Below are 21,038 nucleotides of genomic sequence, written 5' to 3' on the forward strand. Positions count from 1 at the left end.
AGTTAGTAGCAATATTCATTTCAGCGATGGAAGAAAACACTGATTATGGGAAAGTGCAGTGTAGTCTGATGAACCAAGTAATGTTTGGGGAAATTTTTCCATAAAGGTATCTTTAAAAATAGTTTCAGCACTTATAGGGGTTTCACCTCTGGGAAAATATACATGTGAAATACTTTATTCACTAATAATATAAATAAGGTATTAGAGTGATTCTTCTGTTAGAATTACCTAAAAATAATTTAAAAATCTGTCTCCTTTTTTGACACAACCTGAGTCACTGCCAGTCATCCCAACTTAAATTCTCCATTCCAACCAACAAAACATCTTGCTGATGTCACCTGGATCTCAACTCTATCCTCAACTCCCATCCAGTCATTCAACACTGCTGAGCACCTAGTATATACTAAAGAGTATGCTACATGTACAAACATGGAGAAAACAGTTTTGCACTTCCCGAAGCTCAAAGAGCTGTACAATACTTCTAAAAGTATGATTAGAGGAACATATATAATAGAATTATGCAAAGGCATTGTAAAACGTACAAATTCTTAGATCCTGCCCCACACTTACAGAATTAGAATCTTAGGGGGTAAAGCCTGAGTAAATGTGTTTTTTAAAAGTTCCCACGTTAAAATTAAAAATTAATTAAAAGTACCCAAGTTAATTCTTTTACATAATAAAGTTTGAGAATTATTGTTATAGTATAGTAGTTCTCAAACTCTTTGGTCTCAAAATACTTTTAAAAATTACTGAGAGCCTATAATTCTGATTGGCACTAATTCCAACATATGAGTTTTTTCCCCCCACACCAAGCGATTCTCTGACACCAGTTAGGTGTCCTACAATTTAACTTAGTCCTGACACTATCTACTTAAAGACAGTACCAGATTCCATGGATTAAGGGCTCAGTCCCACAAGACGCACCCACTTTGTATGCCAATCAGAAGCCCAGGTTGTTACCTATGCTTTTGACCAACTGGCTATAAATCAGAGGTGCCCAGGAACCACTCCCTGACTTAGATTAATTTGCTAAAGCAGCTCAAAGAACTCAGAAAACCAGTTTACTCACTGGATTACGGGTTTATTACAAAGGATATTAATCAACAGACAGATGTACAGGACTGGGTCCCAAACACAGGAGCTTCTGTCCCTGGGGAGTATGGAGCTCAACATGGTGGTATGAATGGGTTCTGATTCACCAATCTGGAATCTTGTCCTTTTGGGATTTTATGAAGGTTTCATCAGAGAGGCAGGATTGATTAAATCACTGGCCATCAGTGACTGATTCAACCTCACGGCACTTTCCTCTCCCCAGAGGTCAGGAGATGGGACTAAGAGTTCCAACTTTTTAATCACGGTTGGTTCCCCTGCAACAGCCCCCATCCTTAGGTTACCCAGGTGCTTTCCAAAATTGTCTAATTAACATAAGACAACTTCACTACTCTCATCACCAAGGAAATTTCAAGGGTTTTAGGAGCTCTCTGTCAGGAATGGGGAGGAAGACGAAATATATATTTCTTACTACAAATTACAATACCACATGACCTCAAAGAACTTTTGGTTATGTTAATTACAGATATTAATATTTTGTATTAGAAATTAAAACTGGGAAATCACAAAAATATTTTAATTAAAAATGTAGTATTTGTTAATTCACTTAAAAACAACAAATGTACATGTTAACCAAGATAACCTATTTTATAAAAAAATAACTATATTTTCCAAAACGAAAAAATTTACTGAGAAGAATGGCAATGCTTCACATTTTTGCAAATCTTTTAAATGTCCAGATTAACAGAAACATCTGGATCTGCTTCTTCATTTAATCTGTTACAATATCACATATCATTACAGTCTCTGGAAAACTCCACTATACAATTTTGTGCAAATGAAAGTGAAAAAGGCAAATAATGTCTCAGTATTACTATGAAAATAAAGTTGACCTTGCAAACACCCTGAAAGGGTGTCAGAGACCCCCAGGGGCCCCTGGACCATACTTTGGAAACCAACGGTCTAATGAAAGGAACAGATAATTACAGTAATCTCCCCTTATCTGAGGTTTCAGTTACCCCCAGTCAACTGCAGTCTGAAAATATCAAATGGAAAATTCCAGAAATAAACAGTAAGTTTTAAATTGCATGCACGTTCTGAGTACTGTGATGAAATCTCATACTGTACTGCTTTGTCCCACCCAGGATGTGAATCATCCACACTGTATACACTACCCACTCATTAGTATAGGAAAAAACATAGTAGATACAGAGTTTGGTACTATCTGCAGTTTCAGGCACCTACTGCAAGTTTTTTAACATATCCCTCACGGATAAGAGAAGGCTACTATACAAAGTTCTTTGAGAACACAGAGAAGGGAGACAGACAGGAAACTTCTGCAGAGGTGGTGACATCTCCTGAGACTTAAGCCCAAATCTTTACATACTAGGTAGGCCCTGTAGGATCTATATCTTCTCCCTCCTACTTTTCAAGGTGTCTCCTACCCCTTCTCCTCTTTCTCATTTGGTTGCTCCTCCTCAAACTGGCCAATCTTTCTCTCTTCTTCAAGCCTTTGTATCTACTGTTCTTTTTTCTGAAAGGCTCTTCCCCCATACAGTCCATGGCTCTTCTTGGCCATACCTGGCCATCATGAAGATTAAGGACAGCTATACCCTTGTATACCTGTAATCCATTCAGGGCCCATTCCTTAGAAAATTCTGCCTTATACTAACTGTTATATATGTGCACTAGAAGCCATATTTAACAAAGCACATGGTAGCATCATTTGTAAACGTGGAAAAAATAAAACTAAATATCCATCAACATGAGAATGAAACAAAACACTAGTAAATTCACGCAACAGAATGAATTAGAGCTGAATGTTTCAACATGAATAAATCTCAAGAACAGTAATATGCACAAAAAGTAGGCTAAAGAAAGATTCCTACAATATGACACTACTTATAATTTTTAAATTTTAAATTAATCTATATTTTGATAGGTAATACGATTCAAAATTATAAGAATTTCCTCCCATCCCTGTCCTACAGTTATACAGTTTCTCTCCCAGGGACAACCAACGTGACCAGTTTCCTATGTATCCTTCCAGATATATTTTATGTTACACAAAAATATAAGTTTTGTTAAATGTGCTGAATACTTTAATATGGTTCATGTATATCTACATATAAAATAGAAGTTTAAAAATATGTGTGGAAATGATAAAGACCAAATTCAGAATAATAATTACTAACAGGCAAAGAAGAAAAGGAACAAACTCAGAAAGGGGCACTTCAAATGTACCTGTATTGTTTCATTTCAGGTTTATTGTGTTTTCTCAATTTTTTTCATACATGAAATAAATTTTTTTCTTCATAAAATAAATAGATGAAAAGGATCAGATTTGAGAAAATAATTAGTTTGGTGTCAGACGGAGTTTGAAACCAGAGCATACTAAGGACATAAATTCAATACTTTAAAATGAGTCTAAAGCTCAAGAGAAAGCTGGAGACTGGGGATTTATATAAAGAGATACTTGCAGTTCTAAGAATAAATATTTAGATATATGCACCCTGTAAAACAGAGCACAAATTCCTTAAGGACTGGGCCCAAAACTCTGCCATATTACGTTCCCCTGAAATATCACCTACTGCCCATAATGAGATTTCAATTTACCTATATCCTTACTATTTTTCTTAGGTTTCAAAAATAACATCCTGGGGGCTTCCCTGGTGGCACAGTGGTTGAGAGTCTGCCTGCCGATGCAGGGGACGCAGGTTTGTGCCCCGGTCCGGGAAGATCCCACATGCCGCGGAGCGGCTGGGCCCGTGAGCCATGGCCGCTGAGCCTGCGGGTTTGGAGTCTGTGCTCCGCAGCGGGAGAGGCCACAACAGTGAGAGGCCCGCGTACTGAAAAAAAACAAAACAAAACAAAACAAAAAAACATCCTGGTATGGGTGAGCCTATTCATGTAAGTAACTTAACAACAGGCAGTTACACCACACACACACGCACACACGCACACACACACACACAGTCTATTAAATTAGAATCAAAGGGAGACAGTGTTCTGGTTAGTTCTAGGTAAACTATAAAGCCTTATTTATTTTTTAATTAATTCACTCATTCATTTTTGGCTGCATTGGGTTTTCCTTGCTGCACGCAGGCTTTCTCTACCTGCAGCAAGTGGGGGCTACTCTTCATTGTGGTGCACAGGCTTCTCATTGCAATGGCTTCTTTTTTTTTTTTTTTTTTTTTGTGGTACACGGGCCTCTCACTGTTGTGGCCTCTCCCGTTGCGGAGCACAGGCTCCGGATGCACGGGCTCAGCGGCCATGGCTCACAGGCCGAGCCGCTCCGCAGCATGTGGGATCTTCCCGGACCGGGGCATGAACCCGTGTCCCCTGCATCGGCAGGCGGACTCTCAATCACTGTGCCACCAGGGAAGCCCAGCAATGGCTTCTCTTGTTGCAGAGCACGGGCTTTAGGCGCGTGAGCTTCAGTAGTTGTGGCACACGGGCTCAGTAGCTGTGGCTCGCGGGCTCTAGAACACAGGCTCAGTAGCTGTGGAGCAGGGGGGCTCAGTTGCTCTGCGGCATGTGGGATCTTCCCACACCAGTGCTCAAACCCATGTTCCCTGAACTGGCAGGCAGATTCTTAACCACTGCGCCACCAGGGAAGTCCCTCAAAACCATTTTTAGATTGAACTTATTAATAATTAAAAACGTTTCTAGGGCTTCCCCAGTGGCACAGTGGTTAACAGTCTGCCTGCCAATGCAGGGGACACGGGTTTGAGCGCTGGTCTGGGAAGATCCCACACGCCACAGAGCAACTGAGCCCCTGCGCCACAGCTACTGAGCCTGCACTCTAGAGCCCACGAGACACAGCTACTGAGCCTGTGTGCCTACAGCCCATGCTCTGCAGCAAGAGAAGCCACCACAATGAGAAGCCTGTGCATTGCAAGGAAGAGTAGCCCCAGGTCACTGCAACTAGAGAAAGCCCACGTGTGACAACGAAGACCCAATGCAGCCAAAAATAAAAAAATAAATTTATAAAAAAGCTTAAAATATTTCTACAATAGACTAGTTTCCTTTCTAGGTAAGAAAAAATCCTGTGAAACTGTTAACTTTTAAAGAAATCCCTGATATAAATATATTTTCTTATCTTTCATTTCTCCAATAAAAATACTATCCTGACAAAAGTCTTTGTGGATTGTGATTACTTGCAGCTGTTTTATTGCTCTTTTTTTTAAATAAATGTATTTATTTTATTTCATTTATTTTTGGCTGTGTTGGGTCTTCGTTGCTGTGCACAGGCTTTCTTTAGTTGCAGCAAGCCGGGGCTACTCTTCGTCATGATGCACGGGCTTCTCATGTTGCGGTGCATGGGCTCTAGGCATGTGGGCTTCAGTAGTTGCAGCACGTGGGCTCAGTAGTTGTGGCTCGTGGGCTCTAGAACTCAGGCTCAGTAGCTGTGGCTCATGGGCTTAGATGCTCCATTGCATGTGGGATCTTCCCGGACCAGGGCTTGAACCCGTGTGCCCTGCATTGGCAGGCGGATTCTTAACCACTGCACTGCCAGGGAAGCCCTTTATTGCTCTTCTGAAGTTTAACTGGAGTATTCAGCAACCTCTCTCCTTTCAAAGTCTCTCACTTTTAGTGATAAAAGCAAACTTCAATTATAGGAGGGAGAACAGACTCTTGAGCTGTTCCCCCTCATATAACTGACCTCTTTTCTGGTTTTCTCCACTCCTCAACTCAATTTGCAAATATGTATTAAACGCCTGTTTTGTTATAAGCAATGTATTATACACCATTCCTCTGGTCCCTAAAAAGATGAGAAGAACTGCTTGGCCTTAAGAAAATCTTTGTATATCTTATATAGTGCAAAGTCCTTAGAACTTAATGTCCTAGGTTTGAGATGAAAATTACTGTACTAGTAACCTAAGTTGAATTACACTTCAGTAGAATTATAGGTCTTCAAAAGCTTCATAGAGTACAGACATATTTCAGGCAATGGATGCACATTAAAAACATGTCATTTTAGTACTGTTCAGAAGCTGAGGATCATTTCGTGGAAAAATAGATGCTTACTGGTTTATAGACAAATAAACCCTGAGTTAAAGCATGTGTATACACATAAGGCTCCGTAAAATATTTCTTTAGCACAGGTGAAAGGATATCAACAACAAAGGGGGAACTCAATTAAAAACAAAATATTAAGAAGGATTTGAAAATAATTATAATCTAGCATTAGTATTGTAGGGATGTCTTCTGACAGTTCTGGTGAATCATTTATAGATTTTAGAATAAGGGCTCTTAAACACTCACTCACTTGACTACTCTTCCCTACGATAAACTTTATGCAAGTGCAGTAAGAGGGAAACTGGCCTTGACACATTGTGTTCTCTATGTCTGCGTCTGTATTCTTGCCCTGCAACTAGGTTCATCTGTACCATATGTCTAGATTCCACACATATGTGTTAATATACGATATGTTTTTTTTCCTTTCTGGCTTACTTCACTCTGTATGACAGACTCTAGGTCCATCCATATCTCTAAAAATGACCCAATTTCATTCCTTTTTATGGCTGAGTAATATTCCACTATATATATGTACCACATCTTCTTTATCCATTCACCTGTCATTGGACATTTATGTTGCTTCCATGTCCTGGCTATTGTAAATAGTGCTGCAATGAACACTGGGGTACATGTGACTTTTTGAGTTATGGTTTTCTCAGGTTATATGCTGGGTCATATGGTACTTCTATTTTTACTTTTTCAAGGAAACACCATATTGTTCTCCACAGTGGCTGTATCAATTTCCATTCCCACCAATAGTGCAAGAGGGTTCCCTTTTCTCCACACCCTCTCCAGCATTTACTGTTTGTAGATTTTTTGATCATGGCCATTATCACAGCAAGATCTTTTCTGACCCACCTCCTAGAGTAATGAAAATAAAAACAAAAATAAGCAAATGGGACCTAATTAAACTTAAAAGCTTTTGCACAGCAAAGGAAACCATAAACAAGATGAAAAGACAACCCTCCGGATGGGAGAAAATATTTGTAAATGAAGCAACAGACAAAGGATTAATCTCCAAAATATACAAACAGCTCAGGCAGCTCAATATCAAAAAAACAAACAACCGAAATCAAAAAAATGCGCGGAAGATACAGTATTTTTTAAGGTGTTAAAAATACAGGGTCACTGATATAAACAGAGATATTTTGCTGGGGCTTCAAAGCAGGCAATCAACATCTCAGCAATTTAAAGAAAAATGGCCATTACAAAGTCCTGAAGATTAATCCAAAACACAAGCTTCATGGTCCTCCCTTCTCCCTCCACAGCCAATCAGTGAAAATGACAAACAACTAAAAGCGAGTTTTTAATCACAATTTAAAAGACAGCAAGGGGGCTTCCCTGGTGGCGCAGTGATTGAGAGTCTGCCTGCCGATGCAGGGAACGCAGGTTCGTGCCCCGGTCCAGGAAGATCCCACATGCCGCGGAGCAGCTGGGCCCATGAGCCATGGCCACTGAGCCTGCGCGTCAGGAGCCTGTGCTCCGCAATGGGAGAGGCCACAACAGTGAGAGGCCCGCGTACCACACACACAAAAAAAAGACAGCAAGGGACTTCCCTGGTGGTTCAGTGGTTAAGACTCTGCACTTCCAATGCAGGGTATGTGGGTTCGATCCCTGGTCGGGGAACTAAGATCCCACATGCCGTGTGGCATGGCCAAAAAAAAAAAAGTTTAAAAGAAAGCAAGTTCCAGGGTCTCTCCTGGAGAGACTACACTGTTTATACTTCTACAGATGATTATGATGATAATAATGACAGCAGTTAATATATACTGAACACACATATCTGGCATTTGGGCTTAGTGCTTTAAATGATTACCTTACAATTCTCTGAACAACAGTACAAGAAAGATACTATCATTAACCCATTTTCCAGCTAAGAAAACTCAGGCTTTTAAAGGTTAAATAACTTGCTCAGGGTCACCTATGTAGTAAGTGGAGCCTGGGATTCTATCTGTTTAACTCCAACTGCAGCAATAACTATACTATTATGCTGTCACATCACAATCGATTCAGTAGCTCCCTACTGCTTATCAGGTCAAAAATCCTTACAGAGTAAGGCTTCATCCATGTCTTTGTTCACTGGAAAGACTTCTGTTGAGCATTTATTATATGTCAACACCATACCAGGTGCTTCAAAGATAGAGGTTCTGAGTGAGGCTGCTAAATAAGTGATCTTTGGATCAGTCATTGTTATTTTAAAATGAGCTCTATTGGGGCACATTAAACAGCATCACAGTTGGAATTATGTTCTTGTATAATTGTATTATTGGAAATGGAATGTTGGAAAAGGAAGACCACACATCTAAGCATTTATATCCTAAATAGTTCTGGACTACTATTTTTTTTTAATATCTTTATTGGAGTATAACTGCTTTACAATGGTGTGTTAGTTTCTGCTTTATAACAAACTGAATCAGTTATACATATACATATGTTCCCATATCTCTTCCCACTTGCGTCTCCCTCCCTCCCACCCTCACTATCCCACCGCTCTAGGTGGTCACAAACCACCGAGCTGATCTCCCTGTGCTATGCGGCTGCTTCCCACTAGCTATCTACCTTACGTTTGGTAGTGTATATATGTCCATGCCACTCTCTCGCTTTGTCACAGCTTACCCTTCCCCCTCCCCATATCCTCAAGTCCATGCTCTAGTAGGTCTGTGTGGACTACTATTTTTAACAAAATTTTCCAACCTGGCTTACTACAAATTTTTAAAATTTTCTATCAAACAAAAAAATGCAATGAAAACACAGAACACACTTACATGCACACACAGGGGTCGAAAGATCTTTCATTTCCACATTCAACTTGCAGAATAATACAGGTTGTGCTGGCAAAACCAAGGTCATGAGTGGCCTTAGCTTTCCTCCTTTCCAGCTTAAAGAGACATCTGGTTGCCAGCTGTGTAGCTCCTACGAGTAAATGCTTGCCAAGTAGTTGGCTGAAGGTGGGGAAGAGCTGACCACCTGCAATCCATTTTGACAGTGACTCTGACCATCACTTTGGAGAACTGGATACATTACAGACATTCCAAAAGGAGTTGGCTAAATTTCAAGGTACGAGGTTGGCCATTTTGGCTGAACTTACTTTAACTCACAACAAAGCGCTATGATGTGGAAAAAGAGGAGAATACACGAAAAGGTACAAAGCTACTAAAGCTTACAAGAATAATTTACAAGGCTATGTCCCTAACCTCTCCCAGCACTGTCCACCATATTTCTATCCATAATTACTTTTAAAAGATGAAGTGTACATACAACTACAGCTAAACAGGTAAAACTATATCTCCATGTCTATGTAAGTACATGTGTCATTCATATTTTTCACTTTTATGTCAGTATAAAATATATAATCCGCATACATATACATAATGTATGTCACTATAACATGTATTATATATATAAATATATGTTTGTCACTATAACATATATTATATATATAAATATATATATTTAACTGTGGCAATTTTACTTACCTTTTATGTTTTTTATGCCTGCTGTACAATATATATGTTATACATATCATACACAGTTGTATATTAGAGGTATGGGTATAAACAAACTTAAGAAGATGCCACAGTTTGGAAAAGGTGCTTGCTTTATTTTTAAAAAAAGAAAAAAATCAATACAATTTCCCCACAGATCCATGATGTAAAATTCTATAATCAAGCCTTGTAGATTTGTAATTATGGTATGTCAGCTACATTTAAACAAGAGTGTTAAAAGATTGTTAAAGTTAAACTAACACAATTGCAGTGTGAATTGTCCTAGTCTCATTCTAATCTACTGGTGTCACTTTCATTTAATCAGAGGAAAACTATGGGCCAATGTCAGTGCTATTTCCAATGCCCTAACATTCTTTGTTCACATTGGATTTTAAGCCATTACCAATCTAAAATGGTTATAAAAAGATATATTTCAGAAAGCATTTTTAATGAATTAATTCACTCACCAGTGGACATTTTTAGCAGGCTTTATTGAAAGTAAGTTGGCTTTAAAGTTATTAAATAACCTTTTATGTTAAATGAATGAAAACATTTTGTTCTTGCAGAAGAATTTCTTGAATTTACCATAAATACAGCTTAAGAAAAGAAAAACCCTTATTTTATAAACAGAAATCATACTTGGAAACTTATGGTAGACATATGTCATTTAGCTGAAATAACATATCAGCATTTAAAACATCAAGGCTGGGGCTTCCCTGGTGGCGCAGTGGTTGAGAGTCTGCCTGCCGATGCAAGGGACACGGGTTCATGCCCCGGTCCGGGAGGATCCCACATGCTGCAGAGCGGCTAGGCCCGTGAGCCATGGCCACTGAGCCTGCGCATCCAGAGCCTGTGCTCCGCAACAGAAGAGGCCACAACAGTGAGAGGCCCACGTACCGCAAAAAAAATAAATAAATAAAAGTAATACCTGAAACCATAAAACTTCTAGAAGAAAAAATAGGCACTACGCTCTTTGACGTCAGTCTTAGCAAGATCTTTTTGGATTTGTCACCTTGGGCAAGGGAAACAAAAACAAACAAATGGAACTAATCAAAGTAAACACCTTTTGCACAACAAAGCAAAACTATCAACAAAATGAAAAGGTCACCTATCAACAGGAGAAGGTATTTGCAAACATATATCTGATAAGGAGTTAATATCCAAAATATACAAAAAACTCACATAACTCAAGATCAAAAAAACAAACAACCTGATTAAAAAATGGGCAGAGTACCTGAATAGACATTTTTCCAAAGAAGATATACATATGGCCAACAGGCACATGAAAAGATGCTCAACATCACTCATCATCAGGGAAATGCAAATTAAAACTACAATGAGATATCACCTCACACCTGTCAGAATGGCTAGTATCAAAAAGAAAACAAATAACAGGGCTTCCCTGGTGGCACAGTGGTTAAGAATCTGCTCCGGGAAGATCCCACATGCCGCGGAGCAACTAAGCCCATGCACCATAACTACAGAGCCTGCGCTCTAGAGCCCACGAGCCGCAACTACTGAGCCCACGCGCCACATCTACTGAAGCTGGCACGCTCTAGAGCCTATGCTCGGCAACAAGAGAAGCCCATGCGCCGCAACGAAGAGTAGCCCCTGCTCGCTGCAACTAGAGAAAGCCTGCACATAGCAACAAAGACCCAACACAGCCAAAAATAATAAATTAATATAAATAAATTTTAAAAAAAGAAAACAAATAACAAATGTTGGTGAGGATGTGGAGAAAAAGGAACCCTTGTGTACTGCTGGTGGGAATGTAAATTGGTGCAGCTACTATAGGAAACAGTATGGAGATTCCTCAAAAAATTAAAAATAAAACTACAATCCAGCGATTCCACTCTTGAGTACTTACCTGAAGAAAACTAAAATACTAATTCAAAAAGATATATGCACTCCAATGTTCTCTGCAGCACTTACAATAGCCAAGATAGGGAAGAAACCGAAGTGCCCATGAACAGATGAATAAAGAAAATGTGATTGATATATATATTTATAATTACTTATACATACACACACAATGGAATATTACTCAGCCATAAAGAAGAATGAAGTCTTATCATCTGTGACAACAAGGATGGACTTAGAGGGCATTATGCTAAGTGAAATAAATCAGACAGAGAAAAACAAATACTGTGTGATTTTACTTATATGTGGGATCTAAAAAACAAAACAAATGAACAAACATAACTAGACAGAAACAGAATCACAGAGAGAACAAACAGGTGGTTGCCAAAGGGGAGGCATATGGAGGGAAGAGAGAAATAGGTGAGGGAGATTAAGAGGTACAAATTGGGCTTCCCTGGTGGCTCAGTGGTTGAGAGTCTGCCTGCCGATGCAGGGGGCACAGGTTCGTGCCCCGGTCTGGGAGGATCCCACATGTCGTGGAGCGGCTGGGCCCGTGAGCCATGGCCACTGAGCCTGCGCATCCAGAGCCTGTGCTCCGCAATGGGAGGGGCCACAATGGTGAGAGGCCCACGTACCGCAAAAAAAAAAAAAAAGAGGTACAAACTTCCAGTTACAAAATAAATGAGTCACAGGTATGAAAGGTACAGTGTGAATATAGTCAATAATTATGTAACATCTTTGTATGGTGACAGATGGTAACTAGCCTTATCATGGTGATCATTCTGAAATACAGAAATGTCAAATTACCATGTTGTATATCAAGAACTACCACAGCGTTGTAGGTCAATTATACTTCAAAAACAAAAAATACTCATAGAAAAAAAGATCAGATTTGTGATTACCAAAGGTGGGGAGTGGGGGAGAAGGGGACTTGGATACAGATAGTCAAAAAGGTACAAACTTCCAGTTATAAGGTAAATAAGTACTACTAGGTATGTAATGAACAACATGTTAAATATAATTAACACTGCTATATGTTATCATGAAAGTTGTAAGAGAGTAAATTCTGAGTTCTGAGCACAAGGAAAAAAATTTTTTTCTATTTCTTTAATTTTGTATCTATATGAGATGATAGATGTTCACTAAACTTACTGTGGTAATAATTTCATGATGTATGTAAGTCAAATCATTATGTTGTATACCTTAAACTTATATAGTTGCTGTATGTCAATTATATCTCAATAAAACTAGAAGAAAAAAAATCAATGCTGTATCTTCTACTTTAGAGAAAAGTATTTTCTAAATCACCAATAACTTAATACAGAAGAAAAAGCTTCTCTGGCAAAACTTCATATTTACAGGATGCATTTAAGTTTTAAGTAAAGTACAACATTCAATTCACAGTTGAACTATCAGCAAATAGTCTCCAAATAATCACAGCACACACAAAACAGTGCTATGTTAGCTACTTATGTAAGTACTAATACGAATCACCCTGGTTTGCTTGGGACTTTCCCAGCTTTAGCACTGTAGGTTCCACATCCTGGAAACCCTTCTGTCCCAGGTAAACCCAGACAACTAATGTCAGCGAGACACTGGGGGGTGGGGGGGGCGGAGATTTACAGTTCTGCACTTGAAAAGAAGAAATTTGGAGTCATATCTGGTAACTCCTTGCTAGGGCTGCCAGATTAGCTGTGCCCAGTCACATATAAGTAGGTCTAGCAATCTGGAACATGGATTCAAATCTTTATTTTTATTTTATTTTTTTCACATACACATACACACTTTATTTATTTATTTATTTATTTATTTACATTGAAGTATAGTTGACTTACAGTGTTGTGTTAGTTTCAGGTGCACAGCAAAGTGATTCAGATATACATATACATATATATGTTCTTTTTCAGATTCTTTTCCATTATATGTGATTACAAGATACTGAATATAGCTCCCTGTGCTATACAGTAGGCCCTTGTGTTTATCTATTTTATATATAGTAGTGTGTATATGTTAATCCCAAACTCCTAATATAAGCCCTTAAATTATCAAGGATGAATAAAAAGGAGGCTGTGATTATTTCAATAGAAAACTCGAGTAAATCTGACCTTGCTTAATACTGTTTGGCACTGATCATTCAATTAATCTCAGTAAACTTAGGTCAGGTGGCTATTCCATGCCAGGCACTGAAGACAGAGCAGTGAACAAGACAGTTTCGTCACTGATGTCACTCCCAGTCTCAAGGGAAGATAAGAAGATAAAGAAAAATATTCCAGTGATGTTGGTGTAATTTGGTAAAGGATATTCAGCCTAATTTGTTAAATATTTGTCGAACATCAAATCTTTAAAAAAGAGGCTGCAAGACCCAAACCTACCAACTAATACCTAACAACGAGTCACATGTGAACACAGGCTGCTGCTTGAAGAAACTCGTATATTACCCAGCCCCTAGTGCACACATATCTCTAATTCACAGCCAGAATTAGCCCTAGAAAAACAATCCCATTGCAGGGGAGGAGATATTTGACAAGTCCTACCAGTCAGGAACTCAGTACCAAGTCAGACTCATTGCTGTCTAACTCTCACCTTACAAGCCATTCCTAGTAACTGGACTCTCCTGTTTCTAGGGGTCTAACCTCTCTCTTGAAATCTATTTCAGGAAATCAGATCCTTTGCCTTTGTTACCATGTGAAATAACAAAGTTTCTCTAGGACTAGAGCACTGTGTGGCTTCTGCCTATTTCCTTAGGGTCTAAAATCACCATTTTGCCAACAGGCTGAAATGTGCATCTTCCACTCATTGTTTGATCTCTCAATTGCCAAATACCACCTTTTATTTATTGCCTGTTTCCATACTCCAGTAATATTCCATCTGCTTGTCCACATTTCTTCCTAAAACCCAGTACAGGGAACTTTTGGATCACCTGAAGTATTTTAGCGGATTTGATGAGACGCTAAACTCTAAGAATTTACCCTCCCAAGCACACAGCCTACCCAAACTGAACTCTAGGACTAACACCTAGCATATATTTCTAAATGGTTCTGAACTCCTGGAAAGAAAACTGAAGGAATTCTGGGCTTAAATGACTTTAAATCTCTTTTTCCAAATAAAAGTTGTTACTTCTGAAGATAAATGAGGTGATGGGAAATGAACATCTTGACCAGAAAAAAGGTGCTGAGAACAGAAACTGAATTTTAGACCACTGCTTTAAGAAACCAATGCACAGAATGCCATTCACAAGACCAAGAACATGTCTGAATCATGAAACTGATTGAGAAGTCTTTGAAACTAAATTTGGAGGAGAAAAAATGCATACCTTTTTATTATAAAAAATGTTTAATATATAGAGAGAAGAATATAATGAAGACCCATGACCACTCATCCCCAACAACTATTAACGTGTGGCCCCATCTGCCTCATCTATTGTTTTCCTGTGCTGAAGTATAATGTAGAATTTTCAAAAAACAGGATACTAAGGCAGAAGATGGAAGGAGTCAGAGTAAAATAATTTTCAGGAGAATGTAACAGAATAGGGAACAATATTTATGCATTTAGAGAGTTATCTACCAAGGCAAAATATGAGTAATAAGCAGCTAAAATAGAAATTTTAGGTTTTTTAAAAAACATATCTCATTTCAGTACTTATGGGAAAGCTCTACACCAAAATGTCAACAGAAAAGCCATGAAAAAATGCACAGTAGGCGTTTGCATTAATTTATAAGCAATTTGAGATATTATGAAGTAAATTATGAAGGGATTTCATAAAAATGATAAATTTACTTATGTATGAAGAATCAAAATTAGTTTGATAATGCTCTATTATTGAAATAAAATGAAAACAAAACTTTATTTCCAAGCAGTTTCCATAAGTACTTAAGAATTTTTGAAAGCTTGAAAACTTAAATTATTATCTAAATGAGTGTGTCTTCCCACAAATAACAAATGCTGGTGAGGATGTGGAGAAAAGGGAACCCCTGTACACTGTTGGTGGGAATGTAAATTGGTGCAGCCACTATGGGAAACAGCATCAAGGTTCCTCAAAAAAGTAAAAATAGAACCACCATATGATCCGGCAATTCCACTCCTGGGTATTTATCTGAAGAAAATGAAAACACTATTTCGAAAAGATACATGCACCCCCCTGTTCACAGCAGCATTATTTACAATAGCAAAGCTATGGAAGCAACCTAAGCATCGGTCAACTGATGAATGGATAGGGAAGATGTGATATACGTACATACACACACACACACACACACACACACACACACACACACGAGAGAATACTACTCAGCCATAAAAAAGAATGGAATTCTGCCATTTGCAACAACATGGATGGACCTACAGGGTATTATGCTTAGTGAAGTAAGTCACACAGAGAAAGACAAACACTATATGTTATCACTAATATGTGGAATCTAAAAAATAAAACACACAAATGAATATAACAGATCAAAAACTGACTTACAGATATAGAGAGCAAACTAGTAGTTACCAGTGGGGAGAGGGAAGGGAATAGGGTAGAATAGGGGTAGGGGATTAAGAAGTACAAACTACCGCATATAAAATAAATAAGCTACAAGCATATATTGTACAGTACAGGAAATATAGCCAATATTTTATAACTTAATGGAGAATAATTAATAAAAATTTTGAATCACTGTTATACACCTGAAACTAATATTGTAAATCAACTATACTCAATAAAAAAAGTCATTTCTCATGACTTTCCATCTAAAGCACTCTTCATTATACCCTGGTACTTCTGCCAAATAGATTTATGAAAATGACATAACCAAAGTAAGTCTAACAAAAGTGAAAACAGAACTTGGGGGTAATAGGGCAAATTATATTTTCAGTTACACATCTCAACTCCCCTTCTATTATCACACATTTTAAAAAATACTCTTCTGGGGGGCACTGTAACTTAAAACAAAAGGTTGTAGATCAGAAACCTTAGTGCTTTCCCCTGCTCTGCCACTAACTAGCACAGTGACCCCGGACAAGTTTACTTTTCCTATTTTAACTTCATTAAACCTCAGTTTCTCATCTGTAAAATGGGAATACAAACCATAGTATTAGTTAACATTTACTAGTACTTACCACATACTGTTAAACAGAACAGCAGGCGTTTTTTGGAACTGCACGAGGCGGGTACTTACTCCATTTTACAAACGAGGAAACTGAGGCACGGTGCAATGTAATATATTCAACAATACATAACATATGGCAGAATCAAGATTGGAACCCAAGCAGTCTCACTTCAGAAAAGGCTGTACATTTCACTACTACTCATCCTATCTCCTTACCGCCTTAACAATCATGACAGCTTCTGGAAAGCACAGTGCAATGCTGTGCTAAGCCGCGGAGGCAATATCTTAAAAAATGAAATTATTCTCCCCTTTGCCTTGTCCTTCCTCTGGTGAAAATATCAACACAGGGAGGAAAGGTGGGCAGAGGAAGAAGCCAGAGAGCTAGGATTAGACATGTTTACTGCCAAATAACCTGCTTCTTCAGAAGGCTGTTCATCTTTTCTCTTGTAATCCCTCATCAAAAAGTTTCATCTTTTGGCGTCTGAACAATAAAGGCCTAATAAGCACTCCAGTGTCTCACAGCGGTGAGAATGACGGCGAATTACAGGACTGGCCTACCCAGGATAGTTACTTGAACAGCACCACACAAGCTCCGGGGCGAGCCTCGGGGAAGCTAACCGGGGAGTGAGGCCACAGAAGTTTGTCGAGTGTGCTGGAAGTTCACGCCGCAGTTCTGCAGACTGCGAGTCCCGCCTGCCATGTTAGATGACAGGGCGCCCGCAAGGTCCCATTTCTAATGAGGGCCGGGCTCGCGGCGACCCCCTAAACTTCACAACGGGCTCGCGCGTCCACGTGAGCGCAGGTAATGGACTGGAAGCGCCCCCCGCCAGCCAGGTTCCGCAGTGAGGCCCGGGCAGCGCACTCGGAGATACGACCCCAGCCCGCCCCGCCCTCGAGAGCCGGGCCGCCGCCCCTCTGCCTCCCCGACTGCGGGCGCCGGAGGGGTGGGGCCGCCGCGACCTTCACCGCTCCGCGGCTGGGTTTTGGAGGGGGCAGGCGGGGGGAGGGAAGTGCCCCGGTCCAGTGACTTGGGCACCTGCGCGCCCCCTCCGTTCCCGCCCCGTCCCCACCGGCCGCGGAGCCCCAGGTGACGCCTGGAGTCCGGGGCCCAGCTCGGGCCTGCGCTCCGCCCGGCCTCTCGGGCCGCCACGGGGCGAGGAAGAGGAGGCGGCGGCAGCTAAGCCGCTCCCGGCTCCTTACCGCTTCACCACGCCGGTTTTGATCTTGATCTGCCTCACGCGAGGATCGGCCATGGTCCCTCGAGCACCGCGGGAATGAGGAGCGGAGAGCTGGGGTAACCTTTGAGTGAGACTACGAGAAGGAAGCGGGTCTGTAGGCGTAGCCGGCGCGGGCCGGCGCGCATGCGCACACTCCGGCGCGGCCCCGGCGCCACTCTGGCGCTGCTGCCACACCCGCGGGGCGTGGGCCCAGGGTCGCGAGCCGAGGGAGGTTCACCACTCACCCACCTCCACCGAGTTTCCTGCTCGCAGAACCTGGCCCTCCTTTTTAGTTCTTGAACAGCCCCCTTCTTAGTGTGAATACAAGTTACACTTTTCCCGGTCTCCACAGCCTGGGCGTTTGGGGAAACTTGTGTCTCCCCAGATAGACTGGTTTGGCCATGACATTGCTTTGCGAGATTATCCGCTGAATGGACGGAGTGACCTAAAAATTGAAGATATTTTCGGTGTCATTATCTTATGTCAAATGGGGTAAAATGATGCAGGTTTAAAGAAATAAACTACCGTCATGCACGCAGTTAAGAAAATCCTTATCCTCTACCTCAGACCTCTGCAAACAATGTTTGTGGATAAATGCACGTAACAAAAGAAACGACTATAGGACTTATTCAAAAATCATTACCTCTAGTGAATCTTAAATATCCAACTTACAAAAATTGTGTGGCATAAAAAAGCTTGGGCTTCGTGGTCAAACAAACCCACTGACCTTTGGTATTAAGGGGGTTTTACCCTTTAATAGCTAACTGACACTGGGCACATAGGCCACTTAACCTCGCTGATGAGGCTTTTGCCTTGTATGCAAAATAGAAATAATGTCCACTTTACAGAGTAGATATGAAGGTTAAAGCTCAATGCCTGACATAATACTCAACAGCTTTTGACTATTTTATATTTTCAAAAAATGTGTCTATTGCATAAAATGAGACACACCTCCAGTGAGCTCTGGCAACCTCTTCCCCAAGGAACGCAGGACAGAGCCTCCTTCCTTTTATAGTTTCTTGGTATCATTCTTCAAAGGCCTGTCTTTACCCTTCCCTACACTTGATTCACTCCTTCTGGCTTTTGTGACTAGCTCTGGACAGTTCAAGACCCTGTCAGTTCAGGAACCTTAGTATAAATCCAAGATCAAAACCCACCTCCTGGAGAAAGTCTACCACGACTGACCCCTGCCCATTTAATGCTCCCTGGATACTTTGGAATCACCCAAAATTAATTTTTATTTTTGGTATATTTCTTTTTTTTTTAAATAAATTTATTTATTTATTGGCTGTGTTGGATCTTCGTTGCTGCATGCGGGCTTTCTCTAGTTGCGGCGCACGGGCTTCTCATTGCGGTGGCTTCTCCTGTTGAGCACGGGCTCTAGGGCATGCGGGCTCAGTAGTTGTGGCGCACGGGCTTAGCTGCTCCGTGGCATGTGGGATCTTCCCAGACCAGGGATCGAACCCCTGTGCCCTGCATTGGCAGGTGGATTCTTAACCACTGAGCCACCAGGGAAGCCCTATTTTTGGTATATTTCTTTTAAAAACTATTGTTTGAGTCCTTCATGAGGGTGTGCTCACTCTCTTCATTGGGTTAATAACATTTTTAGAGGCAAGAATCTTGTCTTCTATAAATCTTCCTCTCCTAACCTCCACCTGTGTTCTGTACACAGCAGGTGTTAAATTCAGTAAATACTGTCATCTGACTGGTTGGCGCACTGAAATAAACTTCAAGTGACACAACAGACCTATGAAATACTGGTGGGGGGGAGGTCAAAACAAAACAAAACAGAAAAACCAACAGACTCAACACAGCAAAATGCTACAAACAGGAATCCAGTAGATCATTAATATAAAGTTACTGGGCAACCCCTTAAGGCAAAGAAAACCCAGCAGTGAAACCCACACACCAAAAGATTGTGCTGATAGGGCTCTTGCTATTGTCAAGGATCTTCCTTTAGTCAGGCAACAAAAGCCTTGTAACTCTTCATACTTTCCTTTTTGCCTTGGTTTCCAGAACCTCAGAGCTTAGTTTTGCACTGATTTGCAGGATTTCCCTCAGCCTAGGTTTTTTGATGTAAATACCTAATATCTCCCCAAACCCCTAACTCTACCTCCACCCATTTACTTTTTTTCTCTTTGTTTTAATGATTTCGTATGTGTGAACCAGTAATAAATAAATGTAACATACCAGCCAAAAGACCTGTATACTTCTATATTTATACAAATGCCTATCCTACCGTATTCTTAGTTTCCTATTTAGGACCTCCCAGATGACTTATTTTATTTATTTATTTATTTATTTATTTATTCTTTTGCGGTACGCGGGCCTCTCACTGTTGTGGCCTCTCCTGTTGTGGAGCACAGGCTCCAGACGCGCAGGCTCCAGACGCGCAGGCTCAGCGGCCATGGCTCATGGGCCCAGAATCTTCCCGGACTGGGGCACGAACCCGTGTCCCCTGCATCGGCAGGCGGACTCTCAACCACTGCACCACCAGGGAAGCCCTGACTTATCTAACAAACACTTTGTATGGGACTTAATAAGGGATACCACTGTATCCCAGCATGTAGCAATGACTGGCATATAGTCAGTACTCAATAAATATTTCTTGAATGAATAAATGCTGCTTTAAAACTCTTTTTTTTCCATTTAACCATATGTCATGGAGCCTTCTCATTTCAGCAAAAGAGCTACTAAGATAATCTGAAATATCCTATCACCCCCCGCCCCATACACACACATACCATTTTTCTCTGGGCCTTGCTCCTTTGGGTCTGGACTTTGAGGAGGTAAACCAACAAGAGGTTTTTTTTTTTTTTTTTTTTTTTTTTTTTGCGGTATGCGGGCCTCTCACTGTTGTGGCCTCTCCCTTTGCGGAGCACAGGCTCCGAACGCGCAGGCTCAGCGGCCATGGCTCACGGGCCCAGCCGCTCTGCGGCATGTGGGATCTTCCCGGACCGGGGCATGAACCCGTGTCCCCTGCATTGGCAGGCGGACTCTCAACCACTGCGCCACCAGGGAAGCCCAAGAGGTCATTTTTGTTAGTATGGGAGAGGAGGGCTAACCATAGGAGGCTTGCAAGATCTAGGCAGGGAGATGCCCTAGGGTATTTGGAATAGAAACTATGTAAGCTGCATTTCTCACTGTTTGACACTCTTCTGTTCTGTTATCCGTAAACCTTAATTGAGTTCTGTTTAAGTAATCCAGCCTGGCCTCAGGTGACCTATAGGAATGAGTCTGTAGGGGACTCTCTAAGGGATAAGTTTATTAACATTCGAGATTGAGTGTTAAAGAGATCTGAGAGATCCCCAGGA

The 21,038-nt window shown here is 40.7% G+C and overlaps 1 protein-coding gene across 1 annotated transcript in view; it reads right to left on the reverse strand.

The window, feature by feature from the left end:
• The window catches only part of TBCA (tubulin folding cofactor A), a 111,287-nt gene extending 93,420 nt beyond the window's left edge, over positions 1-17,867 (reverse strand). The window contains exon 1 of the mRNA XM_060091777.1: positions 17,708-17,867. Coding sequence (XP_059947760.1) covers positions 17,708-17,760 — 53 coding nt within the window. The 5' untranslated portion in view covers positions 17,761-17,867. The remainder of the gene's footprint in view (positions 1-17,707) is intronic.
• Positions 17,868-21,038: the final 3,171 nt, after the last annotated feature.

Source organism: Mesoplodon densirostris, chromosome 3, assembly GCF_025265405.1.
Source record: "Mesoplodon densirostris isolate mMesDen1 chromosome 3, mMesDen1 primary haplotype, whole genome shotgun sequence".
In the NCBI taxonomy this organism is placed as follows: domain Eukaryota; kingdom Metazoa; phylum Chordata; class Mammalia; order Artiodactyla; family Ziphiidae; genus Mesoplodon; species Mesoplodon densirostris.